The sequence below is a fragment of the Mangifera indica genome, chromosome 19 (genome assembly GCF_011075055.1).
Source record: "Mangifera indica cultivar Alphonso chromosome 19, CATAS_Mindica_2.1, whole genome shotgun sequence".
In the NCBI taxonomy this organism is placed as follows: domain Eukaryota; kingdom Viridiplantae; phylum Streptophyta; class Magnoliopsida; order Sapindales; family Anacardiaceae; genus Mangifera; species Mangifera indica.
The window spans coordinates 11792023-11809567 of NC_058155.1; the positions used below are offsets into that span (position 1 = coordinate 11792023).

At 35.9% G+C, this 17545-nt stretch overlaps 2 protein-coding genes and 1 long non-coding RNA gene across 5 annotated transcripts; 1 reads left to right on the forward strand and 2 right to left on the reverse strand.

Moving 5' to 3' along the window:
* On the reverse strand, nt 1-2185 carry LOC123202676 (glucan endo-1,3-beta-glucosidase 7-like). Its single transcript, XM_044618686.1, has 5 exons — nt 1976-2185; nt 1082-1746; nt 677-1003; nt 306-579; nt 1-211 (listed from the first exon to the last, which is right to left on the reverse strand). The coding sequence occupies exons 1-5, from the start codon at nt 2037-2039 to the stop codon at nt 177-179; spliced, it is 1365 nt and encodes a 454-aa protein (XP_044474621.1). The 5' UTR covers nt 2040-2185; the 3' UTR covers nt 1-176.
* Nucleotides 2186-7432: 5247 nt separating this feature from the next.
* LOC123203499 lies at nt 7433-9932 on the forward strand. Its single transcript, XR_006499308.1, has 3 exons — nt 7433-7682; nt 7835-9258; nt 9349-9932. It is a non-coding gene; the product is annotated as an uncharacterized LOC123203499 (long non-coding RNA).
* A 2835-nt stretch (nt 9933-12767) lies between these two features.
* Nucleotides 12768-16554, reverse strand: LOC123203500 (uncharacterized protein At1g01500-like). Of its 3 annotated transcripts, none has more exons than XM_044619854.1 (3): nt 16538-16554; nt 14854-15661; nt 12768-13322 (listed from the first exon to the last, which is right to left on the reverse strand). In XM_044619854.1, the coding sequence occupies exons 2-3, from the start codon at nt 15559-15561 to the stop codon at nt 13089-13091; spliced, it is 942 nt and encodes a 313-aa protein (XP_044475789.1). In that variant the 5' UTR covers nt 15562-15661; nt 16538-16554; the 3' UTR covers nt 12768-13088. The 3 variants fall into 3 exon arrangements, with proteins under 3 accessions (XP_044475789.1, XP_044475788.1, XP_044475787.1); XM_044619853.1 differs by lacking the exon at nt 16538-16554 and adding an exon at nt 16026-16459 and having other exon boundaries at nt 14854-15652; XM_044619852.1 differs by lacking the exon at nt 16538-16554 and adding an exon at nt 16026-16457.
* Between the last annotated feature and the right edge of the window lie 991 nt (nt 16555-17545).

Genomic DNA, 17545 nt, shown 5'->3' on the forward strand with positions numbered 1-17545 from the left:
TTAAACAAACCATCCCATTTTCATCCATTCCACCCAAAATCTTAAATTACATGCCAATAAATAAATACATGTTTATCTATCTCATACACTCCACTGAAAATTTATATTACAAGTGCAAACAAATACAAGACATTTGCCCGCAACCAACCAATCAACAGAACAGAGGTCCTCTGTCTTCAGGAACTGCCAGGATAAGTGCAGCCACCATAGCCTGCAAAAGCAACCAAAACAAAAATCATGCTTCCAAACTTTGACGCTAGTTAAGCAAATAGCAGAATGTAATTAATTTAAGCAGATTAACTTACTTGGATTTTTTGACGAAAGGATGGCTGTTTGTGCGAAGTCACAGCTGGATGGAGTCTTTTGGGATTTTTGATAGAAGAGATTCATGGCATATGCAGCATGTGATGTGACTGTGTTAGGCTCGAAGCAAGCACCGCCTGGTCCAATCTCTTTACAGTCAATCCCTTGTCCACAGGCAAAATCAAGATTCGACTGCAATTTGTCATCAGGTATTCCATCCTTGGGCACACACCACGTTGCTGCATTTTTGGTGCTATTTGCTGGAGATTTTGGGCTCTGTTGAAAAAAGTTCAAGTTAAAAATGCTTATGAGAAATCAACTATCACTACTAATTAATTTTCACATTGGTCTTGGAAAAGTGGCAAAGGGTTACCTGGCGACCGGCCTTTGCAAGGCCAACATCATAAGCCATGGTGAGATCAGGCTTGAACAGTCCAAATGATTTCTCAGAAAGTGGCCCTGGTTTCAGGTTCTCATCATACATTGCGAATAAATAAGTATCCACTGATTTCCCAGGCATCAATGGAGTCCCCACCTTAGATCGGAGATGTGCAATCAAACCACCGTTATAAGCCTTGGCATTCTCAACACTTGCCCCTGCTTCATCGCCGTCTCCTTTCGACGGCCATCCAGTCTCAGCAACCACGATCTCAACATTCTTAAAACCCAGGGCGTTCAACGCAGAACGAACTGCATCTACCTACAATTATTTGAGTTATTTTTCAGTTAAATTTGAGCACATAAGAAACTTTTCCAAAGGATATTCAAAAAAGAGCACCTGGGCATCAAACATGTTCATGTAATTAATCTTGGTGTTTGAATCAAATCGGCCTTTATTGGGCTGAAACAAACAAAAAGCCAGCGTCTCAGGTCTAGTATCACTCCTGTAAGCGAAGTACGGGTATGGATTGATGGCAAAAGGCGAACCAGTGGCATTATTAAACTCAAGCAATCCTTTCAAAACGTCTACATATTTCGCATCAAAGACTCCTGACGACGGCGGTTCAGATTGTGCAAGCAAAGTCATAGGATGAACGGTGGAAACCTTAATTTTCCCACCTAAGGAGACAGAATTGAGGGCATTCTGGATGTTTTGCATGGCCGGCAAAAGGTTAGCGGCCAGAGCTTGGTCCCCGAAGATCATAACCTCGTTACCCACATTTATGAGGATGATTTTGGTGGCTGGATAGAAGGGAAGTACATTTGTGTTGATCCAGGTTTTGGCAAAATTAGGATCAGAAGCTAAAGCTGGGATGTCACCGTTTGAAGTTGCGATGACGATTCCTATACCGGTATTTGCAAAGGCCTTAATGATGGCTGGGTCGACCCCGAATAGCCGGACCTTCTCAATTGCGGTGGTTCCTATGAGCTTCGCGGTGGCGGATGGTTCCGGGAGATTGTCTGCGACTTGACCATAGTTTATACCCAGGAATGGGTCTGTGTCTGCTTGCAATAAGTAAGAGTTTCACGATTGAGTAGGAATTCACAGCCATTAAAAAAGCACTTAATCTTTCATACAAGTACATACAGTTTTAAGAAATTAAAAAAAAATGCATATCCAGGATTCTGAAATGTAAAAAAATTCAAAAGCTGCAAGCTCCAATTCAAAGAATGAAAGCGGAAAAGAAAAAACAAAGCTTTCTTTTCGAATCATAAAAAATGAACAACTTACATGCGGTTTCTATTATGTTCAGTAGAAGGAGGGCTAAAAGTGCCGCGGAACGAACAGCGTCCATGGTGCAATCTCTGGTTTGGATACTATCTTGAAAGCTGAGGTTCTATAAATAAGAGAGGGATTATGAAGTCGAGGGCAGAATTGTCACAGAAAAAAAGTTTGGTGGTCTTACTTAGACATGCAGATGGTAGACTCCTGAAGAACCTTGCCTATGCGGAGATGTGTATAATTCTTACCTAAATAGACTAAATTATGGGCAATGTTTAAGGTTTGCCTTCGACGTAAGCTTCTCCAACTTAAATTTTGAGTTTGGATTAGCCGACTCCGTTTTGAGCTAATGGTTAAGTTAGTTTTTATAAAATAAATTAAATTTCAAGTGAATACAAATATTTGAATTCGAATTGATTTAAAGTTTAAATATTTTTAGTTGAGTTTAAATTTCAATTAATGAATCTTGAATTGACTATTCTATATTTGAGTCAATCTCAAATTAAGTATTATTTAGGCTCAACTAAAAACAAATCTAATATAAATCATAATTCCATAAGTCTATTTGGTTTAGGTCAAATCCATCTTATCTTTATGTAGTTAAACATATTTACGTTATTACCATAAATATGACCGTTGTGCTCTTTTCGGAATTCGGATTATCAACAACGTGCCTGCCATGTGCATGCTATACCTTTGAACAATTAAATCCCACTGGCGTCTTCACTGGTGACCGTTCATGGCGATTTTCCTTCTCTACTAAGAAATGAAATTGATATTATAACATGAAAAAAAAAATGGTGTAAATTTTTCAACACAGGAAAAGAGCTTTAAAGACGTTGTAGAATGGAAAGTAAAGCATAAAATGGAATAGAATATTGCGGGTGGCTTGAGGTGCAAAGCGCAAAAGCACAAAGGTGAAAGTAACTTTGTAAAGCCAGGCATCATGGGCGCACAAGCAATTCAAATGGAAAGCAAAACTTTGATTGATACCTTCTAAATTAAGCTTCCTTCTTTGTGGTGTCTTTTTGACCATCTCATGCCGGTGGTTTCATCATTCATGTATCTCAATATCTAATAAAATAAAACAAATTTGATGTGGGTATATAAGTGTGAGAGATCCCATAACACTTATAGGGGTTTAATTGAATAAGAACTTGTGGATGTAGTAGATCTGATTAAACCAACACACTAACAATTGCTATCAGAACTTATAGGATTCTTGAGCTGCCTATGGGAAGGATGAATCACTCTTGAAAATGAATTTGTTGACTCTCTCCCAATTGGTCCAATTGTAGGAGCAATGATATACTTCACGAGCGAAATTTCTGGTTCAATTCTAGGAAGGCCTAGCTGTGCAATGGAAAATAATAAAAGAAAGACATGACTCTTTCATACATATTCCATTTGGCTTGAGGGGATATAACTTGGTAGAACTCCGCTTTTGTAATTGGGTCGTTGCAATTATGGGTTGAATGTCTAATTGTCCATACGATAATGATACTATCTTGTACTTGAACTAGTGACTCACTTTTTCTAAGTAACGGGGAGGATGATCGAAACATGTCACTGAAATTTGGTGAGATAAAATTCACATCCTGGTCCTTGTTATACACATCACTCTCAAGAAATCTGGGCAGAAACTCTTCCAAAATAACTTCACCATGCAGATTCTCACCATAGAATTTCAACTTATCAAATTCTTTATTTAACTGTCTAACCAAGTCATCCAAGGATCTTATCCTCACTGCAGAGATTACTACTTTAACAAAAGGATGAACTCTTCGCACTTGCCTTTTTCCCTTTCTTTTCGTTAATACATAGCCACAGTCTAATGTGATCCTGCTGTTCTTTTCTTGAATGTCAGGGCCTCCCGCATGAAGAATGTCAAAAGGGATGTTAAGTTTTGAAGAGAGCCTCTGCTGTGTTAAGAAATATTAGGCTTTTAATCAGTATCTGCTTCAGATGATTTTCACTTTCTGTTCGTAGCTGTGCTGTTTCTTCTTTAGAAATTTTCTGGTGCATTAGAGGGATTTGCAAAATTGATGAAGTATTAAAACTTTTAGGAAAAAGTTTTGGGTTTGAGCCTTTGTTAAGTTTATAAAACTCTCTAATTATCCAGATTTGAGCCTTTGATCGTGTTTGTAAAACCCCCTAATTAATTACTTGCAAAAAAAAGAAATTTTTTTGGTGCACCAATTGTGAGGGCTAAGTGATATCAAGGCTTCCCTGATGCTTCCCTCCAAAATCAAAACAGTGAGCTTTGACTATCAAACGTTTTCCAGTTTACACTTCTCATGGCCCTTTTTGTTGCTTCTTGAGATGACATTTCGTCCGGAAAGATAAACTTTATATCATCTTGTGGGGAAATGCATTTGAAACAATGGACTACCGGGATTAGTGGATTGGGTTCGATAATATGAGACTTTTGTTCACCTACATCAAGCAAAGGTTCTCCACCTTGCTGATCACTCATGAACGTGTAGATTATCTACTGGCTTGCACATTACATTAGAATTTTGTGATATCGGTAAAATTAAAAATTCTAAATTGGTGTAAAGATGGATTCACAGTGTCATTCCGGGCTAGAGTCCGTGTTTCTTTTGCGCTTTGGTTTCCATTTTCATTAGGACTGTTTCTCATGTTGTTGTGCAACAGCCATCGGTTCTACGCTAGCAATTGATTTGCCCGATTTAATGATGTTTACTTTTGATCTCTGGACTTGCAAAGTCTTACTTGATTTGCTTTTCTGGATCCACTGAGTTTGTCATTCCTTCTGTGTCTCACTTTTTGCAAAATGGAATTCTTGTTTTTTCTGTGGCCTTGAAGAATTCTGTAGAGGACCACCTCTTCTGATCATCACTTCATTGATCATTCGAGGAGTCCCTTTTCTATGCACCTTAATACTTCCAGTGTTCCGTGTGTCCGGTTTAACAGCAGATTTCGGTTTTGCTAGTTTAGATTCTTGATGTCTTGAAGGTGTTTCCTGATTTGAGTTCCCGTTCAGTGAAGCTCCTATGTTGACATTTAAGCTAGTAGAACTGTTGTTGCTGCCATCTGAAAACCTTTCTGATTGCATTGCTTCAGGAGCTTCAGTGAAACTTTTCTTACCAGCTGCTGCATGATTTATATGTGAATGTTTCTTTTGCAAATTAATCTCAGCATGCACAGATTTTGATAAAGCAGGGGGTATTGATAACCTTCCCTTTCGTTTCCTTGAGGGCAACTTCTGTTTTACACTCTGGTGCCCTCTTTCTTCTGCTTGCTGTTTTTCTTCTAGTGGCTGTGATTTACGGAGCATGTGTGGTTGTTGGTGTCCAGGATTGGTTTGAGACTTCTGCCGAGTGCCTGCTACAAGCTTGCTTGTGTTACCGTTTTCTCTTCAAAGCCAAGGTGGCATCCGCTGCAGCTCAACCTTCAACAATGGTCCTTTCATTTTGCTCTTTTCTGCACCTGTAAGTACTCTTTCCCTTTTTTGATTATCCTTTTGACGTCCAATGTTATGACTCAATGAGATGACATTGCCCGTCACTGGTTTTGTGCCTTCAAAGTCCTTCCAGGGTGACTTTCCATCATGAAACTCCACATGAAAGCCAGCATTGCCAGCAGCCAGTTCAGTTTCTGCTTGTGAAGCAACATTGTTCTGAACTCCTGGAATAATCTTGGTTTTTATCATCTTTTGCTTTGAAGTCAACTGTGTGAGATTTTCAGCATTTTTTGTCCTCTTTTGAGCCTTCTTGGTGCTTCGCTGCGCACTTTTCTCCAAAAAAATTGAGTCTTTCTGTATGGTGTGCTTTGAGTCCACATTTTCTGGAAATTCATCACGCCCCATTAATTTTGCTAGTACATTTGGAATTCTCTCCTTTTCCCTTTTGGATTGAGAAGAACTTGAATGGTTCGTCTGTTCTGAAAATGCAGCTGAAGATTTCACATGGGAGCTATTCTTAACTGATCCCAAGGGGTAATTAAGAGCTGTTAGCCTGTGCTTGAGATCATTCCTTGCAGCATCTTGGGTGCCATGATAATTTATTGAGGGCTTTTGCTCATCCAAATTAACACCGTGTCATCTTCGTCTTCATCCTGCTCAAGTAAACTGATCCAACTTTTCCTTTGTGAGGTGCTTATGTACTCCGAATTGGTGATCATTTCATCTATAAAATGTGACACATGCAGGTCTACATTTGGTGAGCAAGCGGAGTAGCACCCATAAGCTTATAAGTGATAGAACACCTTTAAAATTTTCATAGTAATAAAAATCTTAGTATTGACAAATTTATTGATCATAAATAAAAAGGTAAAGATATAATGAAATAATATTAATCTATTAAATATAGACTTATGTTCATAAGATATCTTATCACCTCGTTGAGAAATGTTTATAAGATTATACTAAAAGATATAAAAAATATGTCAATTATTAGATTATATTTTTTAATTGGAAAATGTTTATTCACTCGTTGAGTCCAGAGATGTCTATTTTATCAAAAGAGAGCTTTGTAAATATGTAAAAGCAATAATTTCCCTTCTTGAATTTCGATAAGATCCTTCTAAACTACGAAAAGGCAATTGGTCCCGGCTACTTTTCTAGTTTGCTTGAAGCCATGAAACAAGAATCATGATCCTGAGAGCAAAGTTTAGATTCTTACGTACATGGAACTTCAATATGAAGTTGCCCTATGCATGCATTCTCTTCTTGGTGATTCCAATACAAACATTTATTCGTAAAATTACTTACTTGCAACTGCTGTGTTATTAGCTCGGTTCGAACTCGGAGTTGCAGCAGCCAGTCGCTTTTTTCTCCACTGTCCTGACTTTGATTCTAATGCAAGCAATTACAAAAGTTTCAAAGAGCTTCACCTTCCAGCCTTCTTTACAATTACACCCATATCAACAGTTAAATAAATTTCAGTCAGTTTTGAATTCAGATAAATGAAGTTGTCAAAGAGCCACCATGTCATTTACGACAGAGGGATTAAATTCAAATTAAATTAATTTAATTTTAAAAATTTTATTTTATTTAAATTTGTTTAACCCAAATTCGAAATAAGTTCGAAATTTAAAAAAGATTCGATTCAATTTGCCTTGTAAATTAAGAAAAATTAGAGTTGGTTTGAATATGACTCATATTTGATGCAAATTATACCGAGAGTTAAACCAACGGCCTCTACCAACCTTAAATGTGTAAGGATTACATATGGCCCAGTAGCCAAACAAGGTGTTAGCTTTTATATTTTCGTCCAATTGCACTAACATGGTAACATCGTGATTATCGTGGCAAAGAAAACAAAATCGTTATCATCGAGAACCTTCCTCGACATCATGACCGTCCATACCTTGTCAATCACTATCGGTTACTGACAACCAGATACCTACTAAAATCACGCAAATCCAACCGTCCACATTTTAACCCTTCAAATCATGAAAGCCGTTGGATCATCTAGGGTTCCAATTTAAGTCGGTTTTCATGGTCTATGAGTCACAACAAGCCTAATTAATTAACAATTTCCCCTGTTACCTTTTCGTCTTCTCCGGATTTCTTATTCTCAGATCTGTTTCTCTAGCTTTTGATTCTCTCAGTTCTCTTTCCAGATTCCGATAGATCGTTTCGTGATCTATCGTTTGATTATGGCTTCTCTTGGCTATCATCTATGCACGATTTCAGCCTACATATACAGCCTATGACGATGTTTCCGAGGTCATAATCGAGTAGATCGAGGTATGTCCACTAATCTCCTTTATATTTATTCAATAATTTTGAATCTGAACTTTGCCGAGTTTTTTTTTTTTTTTTATATATCTTCTTTGCATTCGATCGATTTGTTTGTTATTCAGATACTTAACTTTATTTTGTTGTTTTTATTTGTTCAGGTGTTTGCGATTTTTGAAACGGTCTTCGGAGCTGACGAAGGATGGACAGATCTGGCCTACCAGATTTGCATGTGCTGCCTTTTAAAGTGAGATAGAGATCGTTATGGTGCCATGGATCGTAGAAGAAGAAAAGTGATAAGAGTTGAAACCAGGTCCAACTCATAAGTCATTGCAGATTCATCAGAAATGGACCAACAACTTTCTTCATCTCCTTAAACAGCGTGGCTTCAAGATTATGAGTGGGAATCCCCATACGTAGAGGAAGTTGTTGGTATGAATCTGTAATGACTTGTGAGTTGGGTCTGATTTCAACTCTATCAAAAAGTGAGTGAAAAAATTATGTAAGAGTGAGGGAAAAAATGTGAGGCAAGAAACATGGGAAGACGATGTGAGAGAATTTATGCTGTGTGGTTGTGTTCGACCTTTGCCATGACAGGTGCGCTTGCATGGCAGGTCAAAACCCTAATAAAATTATTTTTTTTCGGGGGAGATGGTACGGGGGTTTTATTTTATTTTTTATCCCCGGCTCTCCCCCACCCGGTGCCTTTCTTTTTTTTCTCTCTATTGCTGCCTGAGTTAATTGTTTGGTCTGACGCCAAACTCACATGGACTTACAGCAATTAAGATATCTGCACACAGTTTGAAATTGATTACACTGCAGGACATCCAATTAGAGGTACAATCCAGTAACGCACATAAGTTCAATTTAATTTATCTACTGTTATTTGATTCTTCTAGCACATAAAGATAATGCTGCTTCCCTATTCACTACGTTTACATATCGAATTGGTCACCAAAATATCCTACTTTCAACTTTCTTAAACTATGTTATTGTATTGCTTATCTTACTTTTAACGTCTTATTGGATTGGAATCTATTTGACCTTTAGATTGTTTTCATGTGATTGATTTTAAACATAATTTTTTAATGGCGATCTGATTCAAAATCATATATTAATAATCATGCTAAATCTTGTGCTCATAATTTGTCATTTAATTATTAACTATCAGATTTTTAATTACATAAATTTGGAAATGCCAACAGCATATTGACAAAATTACACTTACAGAGTTATTTGTAATACCTCTCATTTTTCCAAGTTGTGCTGCTCCTAAGTGTAAATCCATTCCTATCATTAAATACATTTAAAGGTTTATTCTTTTGTTCTGTATGATTTGGTACCTTTATTTGTTGTTGGACTTTTTATATAATGATAATGGTTGTGAGTTGGATTGTGTGGGTAAGGAATTGTTCTACTCCAGTTAAAGGTATTGTACTTTTGCAATATATTGTAAGGGGGGTGAAGCTTGTTGTATCTAGCATTTGAGCTCTTTATTCTGTGAAGAATTTTTTTGGATGTGGATCTATACCAGCTGTGGAGTCGTGGAGCTGTTCTTTGAGATGACAAAGGATTCTAATTTAAGGTAAATTTCATGCCTCTTTTGTCTGTTGATAGGTTAAACAATTGCTATTTATTTTTATCACTATGTTTGATCACTTGTATTCACATGCAGGAATATTTACATGTCGGCATCTGATTTTGGCATTTTTGGCTGTTGGAATCAATTTTTGGGATTGTTAACTGCATTGCAACTTTTGAAGGAACAAGTAGTCCTCTCAATACAACGGTCTCGTCGGATCAAGAGGCGGTGTCTCATTTTGATTCTGTTATGATTGGTTCTTCCTTGATCATGGTGCTCTCGGCATGTTATGTTGTGCTCTGATTGTGGGGCTTTTGCCTTGTGCATACGAACTGCTTGATCATGGTTCTTTTGTCATGTTAATACATTCCGCACTTATCAAAGACACATTTGAGGTTTAGGATGTGGAAGCTGCTGATTACTATTTCTGGCAATTAAGAGCCTTCCTTTTCTCTTTTCAGATGGATTTCCTCCGCATGTACCTCTGGCAGTTGTGCTTTGCTTCTGATTTAATTTATCATATAAAATCATTCAGGGTTGTGCAAGGTTATCTAAATTAGTTTGCTTGTGCATTTGTTTTTTAGTAGTTGTTCTTGTTTTCCTGCTGATGGTTGTTGGTAACCAGCCAGATTTTGTGATGTATTTATTTTCAGTTATTTGAGCAATATTTGTGTTAATTTTATTTTATATTTTAAAATTTGTAAAATGATAGCTGTTCTGTTATTCCCGTGTGTTCGATATTGCAGTGTAGGGTTCTGGTGCAGATATCGTCAGTGAGCAAAGTGGATCTGCCTAGGTGGTCTGTCTGAAATTTGTTCTCTGTTGTCCTAAAATTTTGCATATGAAGATAACTATTTATTACTCTGAAAATTGTTGTTTAATTCATCGCACGTGTTTGTCTGTCACTAAAGTCTGATCTGTTGGTTTTTCGGCAGGAGGATAATCTCCTACACTGGCAGTCTGGAAGTAGCAGTTAATTCAATAAATGGACATACGTCTTAATAGCGATTCTCAATTCAGGATTGGAGTTCGCAATGCGAAAGCCCAGTTTAATTTATAGCTGTTCTGAGTGTCTCTAATCTGGCAACTGAATAGATTCATGGATGAGAAGGCTTGTGAAGAACCATCTAATTAAGCATATTAACGATAGCAAACAATTACTGAAGAAATTTGAATAATGTGGGTAACTTTACCGGTCGTAAAAAATTTACTGAAAACATCTTAAAACCAAATAAAATGCCTTGTTTATGGTGCTTTATGATGGCAATATTTTTAATTTACAAAAGGAACTTGCTAAAAGAAGAATGATTTTTGTGTTTGTAGTCAAATAAATGATACGCACGGTAAATTTTTATATAATGTTTTGGGGTATTGTGTTTGATTGGGTAGACATATAAGCTCAACTATGGTGGAGCGCTCAAACTTTATGTTTGGGAGGGTGGTGGTTCGATTCCACCTGGGTCTTCGTATCAAGTATTCGTTTTTGAGTGTCCTACATTTTTAATTTGTATGTACAAGTGTTTATTTTCTTGTTTGAATTGTAGGTAGAGAGCTGCGAAGATTTGAGGCTCGCTGTGAGAGCGTAGGTGCAGTGTGTAATTTTAGAAAGCAACTTGAGAGTCCTGGCCACGGTTCGAAACCGTTGGATCATGGTTTGAAAAAATAAGGACTCTGAACTAAAATCGTAATACGACGGTTCTGGTTTATGACCCTGATTTTGAACCGACGGTTTCGGTTCGAAAGTGATATTGAATTGTCAATTTTAATACATGATCTTGATTTAATTTTTAAATTATTAATTACAATAATTGAAATTATAAATTTGCCTACAATAATTGCAAGCAACATCAAAATTATCATCTTTCTTTTGTATTTTCTTGAAATGAATCTTGAAAATATCGGATGTAGGAATTTTTTACGAGTGTTATTCGTGTTGTTTCATCTCCATCTGTTGTTAATGTTGTTGTTGTTGTTGTTCCACCTTTTCATATTGGGTTTCATTTTCTTGTGTTGAAAAATTATCTATAAGTTGATTTTCATTCACATTTGAAATATGTGAATATTGACCAAATCTTTTATTACTGAAAGAATTTCCACAACTTGCTATTTTTTGATAATAAATAAAATTAATTATATAAATAAATTATATGATTAATTATGAAAGATAATAAATAAATAATAAATAAATTTAATTATAGAAATAAATTCTATAATTAATTATGAATTGTATAATAAAAATAGAAATTGGAATTAATAAAAAAATAAGAAAGAATTTAATTAAATTGAAAGATTGAGAGATTATTAAGAGTTGAAAGAATGAAAATGAGAGTATGAAGGATTGAGTGAGAGAGTGGAGAGATTGAAATTTGAGAGAATGAAATTTGAATGGGTATATATATAGGAAATTTTTTTCTTGAAAAACATTAAAAAATTGGGGGGTGAATTGCGATTTTAAAAATTACTGAGGCAATTTCTCTAAAAATTGTATGGGACCGATCCTTGCTATTTCTTCTTTTGCAAGCCAACGGTTCCCTGCGCAGGGAAAAGGAACCGTTGGCTGTTTAAATAAATTTAAAAAAAATTCAAAATTTTTTGGTTTAGCACAGTAAACCGTCGATTTACATGTCGGTTCATAAATCGGGTGTAAACTGATGGTTTCACGGTTCAAATTTAGATAAATCAAAATTGAACCGTTAAAATCCAGTTTCAGTTCTGAGTTTACCGGTTTCGGTTTCATTCGGGCCAGATTCAGTCTGGTTCACTGGCCAAACTGCCAGTGGCCAGGTCTATTGGGAGCTCGTGTATCAAGTTATTGCAGAAAGCAATGTGGGAGAGCTGAGATGTATTATGTTATCGTATCGTAGAAAGCAAATGCCCAGAAGGAATCGGAACTGTTGGATATTTGACCTTGACTGTCTTCGTAATTGACGTCTTTTGGGTAGTTTCTGTTTTTGAAACCTGTTTGTATAGGTTTTGATTCTGGTTATTGAATGTCAGGAAGGGGCTCGTTTTGATTTTAGTTTTGCCTTCATTTTTTCTCTTATTATCTATAAAAATATGGAACTCAAATAATTTGCAAGAGTAAATTACATTTTTCCTTCCATACCTATTAACATTTCTGATCTTTTATGGTATAAATAACTCTTCCTCTTCTAAAATCAATTTTTCTTATCGAAAAAGAATTCTGGCATACTATGAGAAATATATCTTCTTTTTTTTCTTCTTTTCAGAAATCTGACTCAAACTTCCCCTTAATTTACCTGCTTTCACTCTTTCTGTTGCGTGTGGTGTCAACCACCCTCCATGCTGTGTCCCGTTGCTATCCTTGATTGCGTTGATGACTCCATTGCTTGATTGAATTGTTGATGACTTGTTTGACTGAGAGTTAATGAAATCCAAGATCACAACGGGAGCTTGGGTTTAGAAAATTGATATTTAGAATATAAATAATCCCAAGAATTGAACTTTATCTTGACAGAAAACAAATAAAAAGAAAAGAAAAGAAAAGAAAGGAAACAAAAGTCAAATGCAACCTTAGCTTAACAGAATATTTACATGGAAATTCAAGTCATACAAGCTTAAGTATGTATAACCTTCATACGACATAAATGATGTCATCTGAAGGCTGAAGGCTGTACTTTTTCTAAAGTCTAAACCAAACACCTGATAGCAAAAATACTAAACAGAGATAAAGACACTGAAAGGTCGAAAGACCGTTAGCTACACAAGGCATCGCTCAGTCAGAATCTGCAGTCAACACGATGCATACAGTTAGCAGCATTTGGATTTTGTGGGAAGGAACTGGAGAGTGTAGCAGCTCCAGTTGAAAGGGATCACAAAAGCCGCCTTTTGAAGTTCCCAGTAGTAGCTTGGTAAGTACGAACCAGCAAGCCAATGCCTATACCAAGACCAAGACAAATGCCAAGCCCAATTCCTACTCCGACTCGCACACCAGCATTGAACCATGAGAGTTCACCATCTTCACCTTCAATGTATTCAGTTCGTCTCCAGTACATGTTGCTGTAGTCTTCATCGTTTTCTGGTTTGTAGTTACTGAAGTCAGGTACCTGCAGATCCAAGTTCCCCATACGTATAAACAAATACATCATAGGAATGGCAGTTTGATTATGAATAAAAGATTATAACAGCATCTAGGCTCCAAAATTAGTCAGCTATTATAAGAACAAAAGAAATGCAAATCAAAGATGAAAAAAAAGGCAAATTTATACTCAAGGTTGGGTATGAAGCTAATCATCTCTAGATGATTGAAGCATTTGGAAGAGTTACAAGTATTATAGTGGTTATTGTTTTCTAAGCACGTTTTATAATCAGAAAAAAATTAGAGCAACAAGATGATGCAACAAGTTGTCAAAATCAGCAATGAAATCTTTAGCAAGAGATCTAGGTATCAGTGCATGAAATCTTAGCTGATCCCTCTCGATTCCTTAATCCTAAAGACAGCAGTGATAAAACATTTGGGAGAGTGCAAGATTGCTACACTTAATTATAAGGTGGCTTTCGGAGGTTTGGCAGCTGGTTGACTATGAAAGGAAAACTTCAAAACTATCATTATAGAAGTCATTCTAGCTAAGTACATTCTCTTTAAGCTGTCAATTGAGAGGAACAGTCATGACTAAGGAACAAATGCTGCTGAATAGAAACTGCATGTTAAGCAGCATATGGATGCCGATATAAGATTCTGCTGTGAATTGAAACTGCATTGCAATCAGAAATCTGTAAGAAAGAACTTGTTAAGGAGAAGTGGAAAGGAGTCAGACTGAACGTCTGTCATTGAATTATTAGCAGTTTGAAGGGGCTCTGTATATGAAAGTAATTTACATGAAGTAATAAGAAACCTAGAATTCCATGAGATTATGCATCAGCAGCATCTGCCAAACTCTCAAAATTTGATCTCCCCACATTGAATGAATCAATGAAAAAATGTGCCACATATTTCCCATTGAAGTCAATGGCATACACTGAGGCACATAAAAAAGAAAGCAACAAAACACACGTACTTTTCAAGACTGGTTTACATACTGTCATTAATAAGACCATAAATTGGATGTGTTTGATAAACAATAATCGGCTTGATGCAAGCTTTGTGAACCCATAGTGCAGGACCTTGATAGAATAAATCAAATTCAAAATATTTTCAGTAAGGCGAAAACAAACAAGATAATGCCTAGGAAAAGCTTAACACATAGTGAGCCTCACATGACTTTGGGTATAAGACTGCAGGTCAGGTTTTGGAAGAACAAGGATATTGACAATAAAGTTACGTAAAGGAAACGGACAATTTATTAGAATCCCATCAATTGAAAATTGTGCCCCGCCCATACCACTGTCACATTTAGGATAAGATTCAACTTTCCAGCCTAAGCATCAATGCCAAATGGGACTTCTTCCTATGTAATGTTTCAATTCAAGACAAGAAGCATACAGACAGCCATCTGAATTGCCAAAGTTTTGATTCCAATATCACATATCTATACTCTGCTGATTTTTTCTCTAATGAACATGCCCAATGCACACAATTATAGTGCAGCACTTATCTGTAAACAGAATATCATAAATCAGAGTTTTAGTAAATGTTACCTGTAAATCAAGTCCAGCTGATGGATTTTTGTTACTTACAGTCATCTCATACTCCGGGATTGCGTCCAACATGCCTTTCCTGTTATGCTTCTTTCGAAGATTCAGCTGCAAAGTCTTGGTTAAGATGATCGGTGTCCCTGAGTAGCAACCAGCAACATAAACCTCAATGGTGGGCAAAGGGGATTCAGGACCTGTGACATGTTTTCCCTTCAAAAGGCCAGTGCCAGCAGTGATCTCAGATGCACAATTCATGCTCCAACGCTTAGCATTGCTCTTTGATTCTCCTATGAAGCCATTACTATTAGACATCTCAAGAAGCCCAGATAAAATGAGATCTTCTTTATCAAACACCTCAAATTTCAAACTTCCCGACAACCGAATACTATCTGTGCTAACAAATGTGGCTTCTTCAGACTTCTTGTCTACCCTATCTCTTCTCAGAAGTGAAGAGATACCATGGGAGTATATGCTACTTCTAGCACCATTAACTTCTAATAAAGTGTCAGGGCCCAAAGGGATATGACTGAGAGTGAGAAATTCAGGGGCTAAATCATCAACCTGAACATTGCTGACCCTCACATAAAAAACTCTCAAATCAAACAAAGATGACGATAATTTGATAGAAGGTTGAAATGGAGAGTATTTAATAATTTGAAGGCCGGGATCAGCTGCTTCACCATTGCTTCGTGTTTCACAATGATTCTCCATGATTCATGAGCTTATTCCTCACTGAAAACCTCCCATATTGATTGACATGATGACATGGTAAATCCAATACGAGTTGTAAAAATCAAAGGACCTAGAAAACCTGTTTCAAAATCAAACAAAAAAACCCAAGCGGTCAAGTCGAATCCTTACAAGTGGTGAGAAAGAAAGAAAATAGGTCGTCAGTTAGTCTATTAGTGAAAACTGATATTTAGGAACAGAAACGCTGTAAATAAGGCTAAAGAGAAGAAGAAATCATAACAGAACAAAAGGCCAAAATAACCATCTAACCAACTAAACTTGGAAAAGTATATACACTCTGTATATTATCCATCCTCATTAATAGCTCTGATTCAGACTTAAGAGCGATTCTATCTAAACGATGAAGAACAAGAATCAAGTAATGATTCAGTTCCTCTTTACACAAAATTTGCCATAAATAAGCAACAAAACCCGCTAAAACTTACAAATGGAGCTGAAGAACAATCTTTGTTCAAGAATCTCAATCCACGCTTCAGAAATCCAAAAGAAAACTTCAAAAAAATTTAAAAAAAAAAGCTTTCAGAACCATCAAGGAAGAACAGAAGTTCGACAACAATAACACTCTCTCCCTCTAGAAAAATAGAGAACTTTAAAAATAATCCGATTTAAATTCGTCAACCCAAAATTAAATACCACTTTAGCAATTTGGCTTGGAAGATCAAATGCAAATTAAATACCACTTGGCAAATCGCTTTCTAGCTTTAAGCTTAATGCGTTTGTCCTTTCAAGCCAAATTCTGTGGCCAGCAATATGAGAAAATGAAAAATCTATTCATTAATTATTTTTCATAGAACTGAAAATCTCCAAAGACATAAAATTGAGTGATGGGACACATGGCATTTTAAATTGTGAAATAATATAGAATAGAAGTATGTATGGAGGAAATGGCCTCTCTGACTTTTATTCATGTCATCTATGATCTTATCCGATTACGAACCTGGAATTCACAATCATGAGGCTGCTGTCACTTTGAAAGAGATGTTCATTTTCATCCGTTTCGTGAAGGTAACGGCTCCATTTCCATGATAGTTACCTGTTCATCTGGTATTTTTGGGCTCATCAGGCCCACTGGACCTCAAGAATCCGCAATATTTTCTTCTTTAAAATTAAGTTTTGAGTCAAATTGAACTGATTTAACAAGGTTTGGATTTGTTTAAACCAAATTTACCTGAGTTTGAGTTGAGAAATACAATTTGCTTTTAAAATCAAATTGAACTAGAAGAAAAGAGAATTCGGTTTGGTTTAGCTTATAGGCCTGGCAATAGCTTGATTGTGTTCGATTTTGATTTACGATTTGATCCAAATTATATTAAATAATTATCAATCGTTTTGTCTGTTGTTGAATAAAATAAAATAATTTTGGATTTAATTTTAATAAACTTGAATTTAAATATTTAAATTCAATTAATTTATAAAAAATATGTTTAATTATTAAATTTGAATTAAATTTATTCAACTAGAGTTTGAATAACTCTGATCGAATACAATCCTAATCACTAGAAGCGGAGGACATTTCTTGTTAAAGTCATTACGTGGTGGATTAGTAAAGTAAAATCATGTTTAAGTTTGTTAATGTTTTTGCCAATTAGTATTATTATTATAAAATGTTATCCTTATTTGTCTCCATGCAAGGTCTGCTGATGCAACAGGCTTTTGTTGGAAGCTCTTTATATTTTGAACAAAAAGTACGTACATATATATTAAATATCCCAAACTGTGGGCTGTAAGAAACCACTTCTTTGCAGAAATTCTATGAACTCCGTTGGAATCCAAAGCCCCATTGTAACAGTATCCCAAATTCACGACATCCTCCCAACAATAATATATAAAAAAAAAAAATATTATTATATAATTATATATTATTTTATTCTTAATTTTTAATTATATAATAATATATTATTATTTATATAATTACTATTTAAAATTAATAAACATGATAAAAATT

Coding starts and splice junctions, on each gene's coding strand:
- LOC123203500 (XM_044619854.1), bottom strand. CDS start 15,561: ATGGAGAATCATTGTGAAACACGAAGCAATGGTGAAGCAGCTGATCCC. Junction 13,323..14,853: donor CAGCTGGACTTGATTTACAG/GTAACATTTACT, acceptor TTGGATCTGCAG/GTACCTGACTTCAGTAACTA.
- LOC123202676 (XM_044618686.1), bottom strand. CDS start 2,039: ATGGACGCTGTTCGTTCCGCGGCACTTTTAGCCCTCCTTCTACTGAAC. Junction 580..676: donor TTGCAAAGGCCGGTCGCCAG/GTAACCCTTTGC, acceptor TTTTTTCAACAG/AGCCCAAAATCTCCAGCAAA. Junction 212..305: donor CCTTTCGTCAAAAAATCCAA/GTAAGTTAATCT, acceptor TTGCTTTTGCAG/GCTATGGTGGCTGCACTTAT.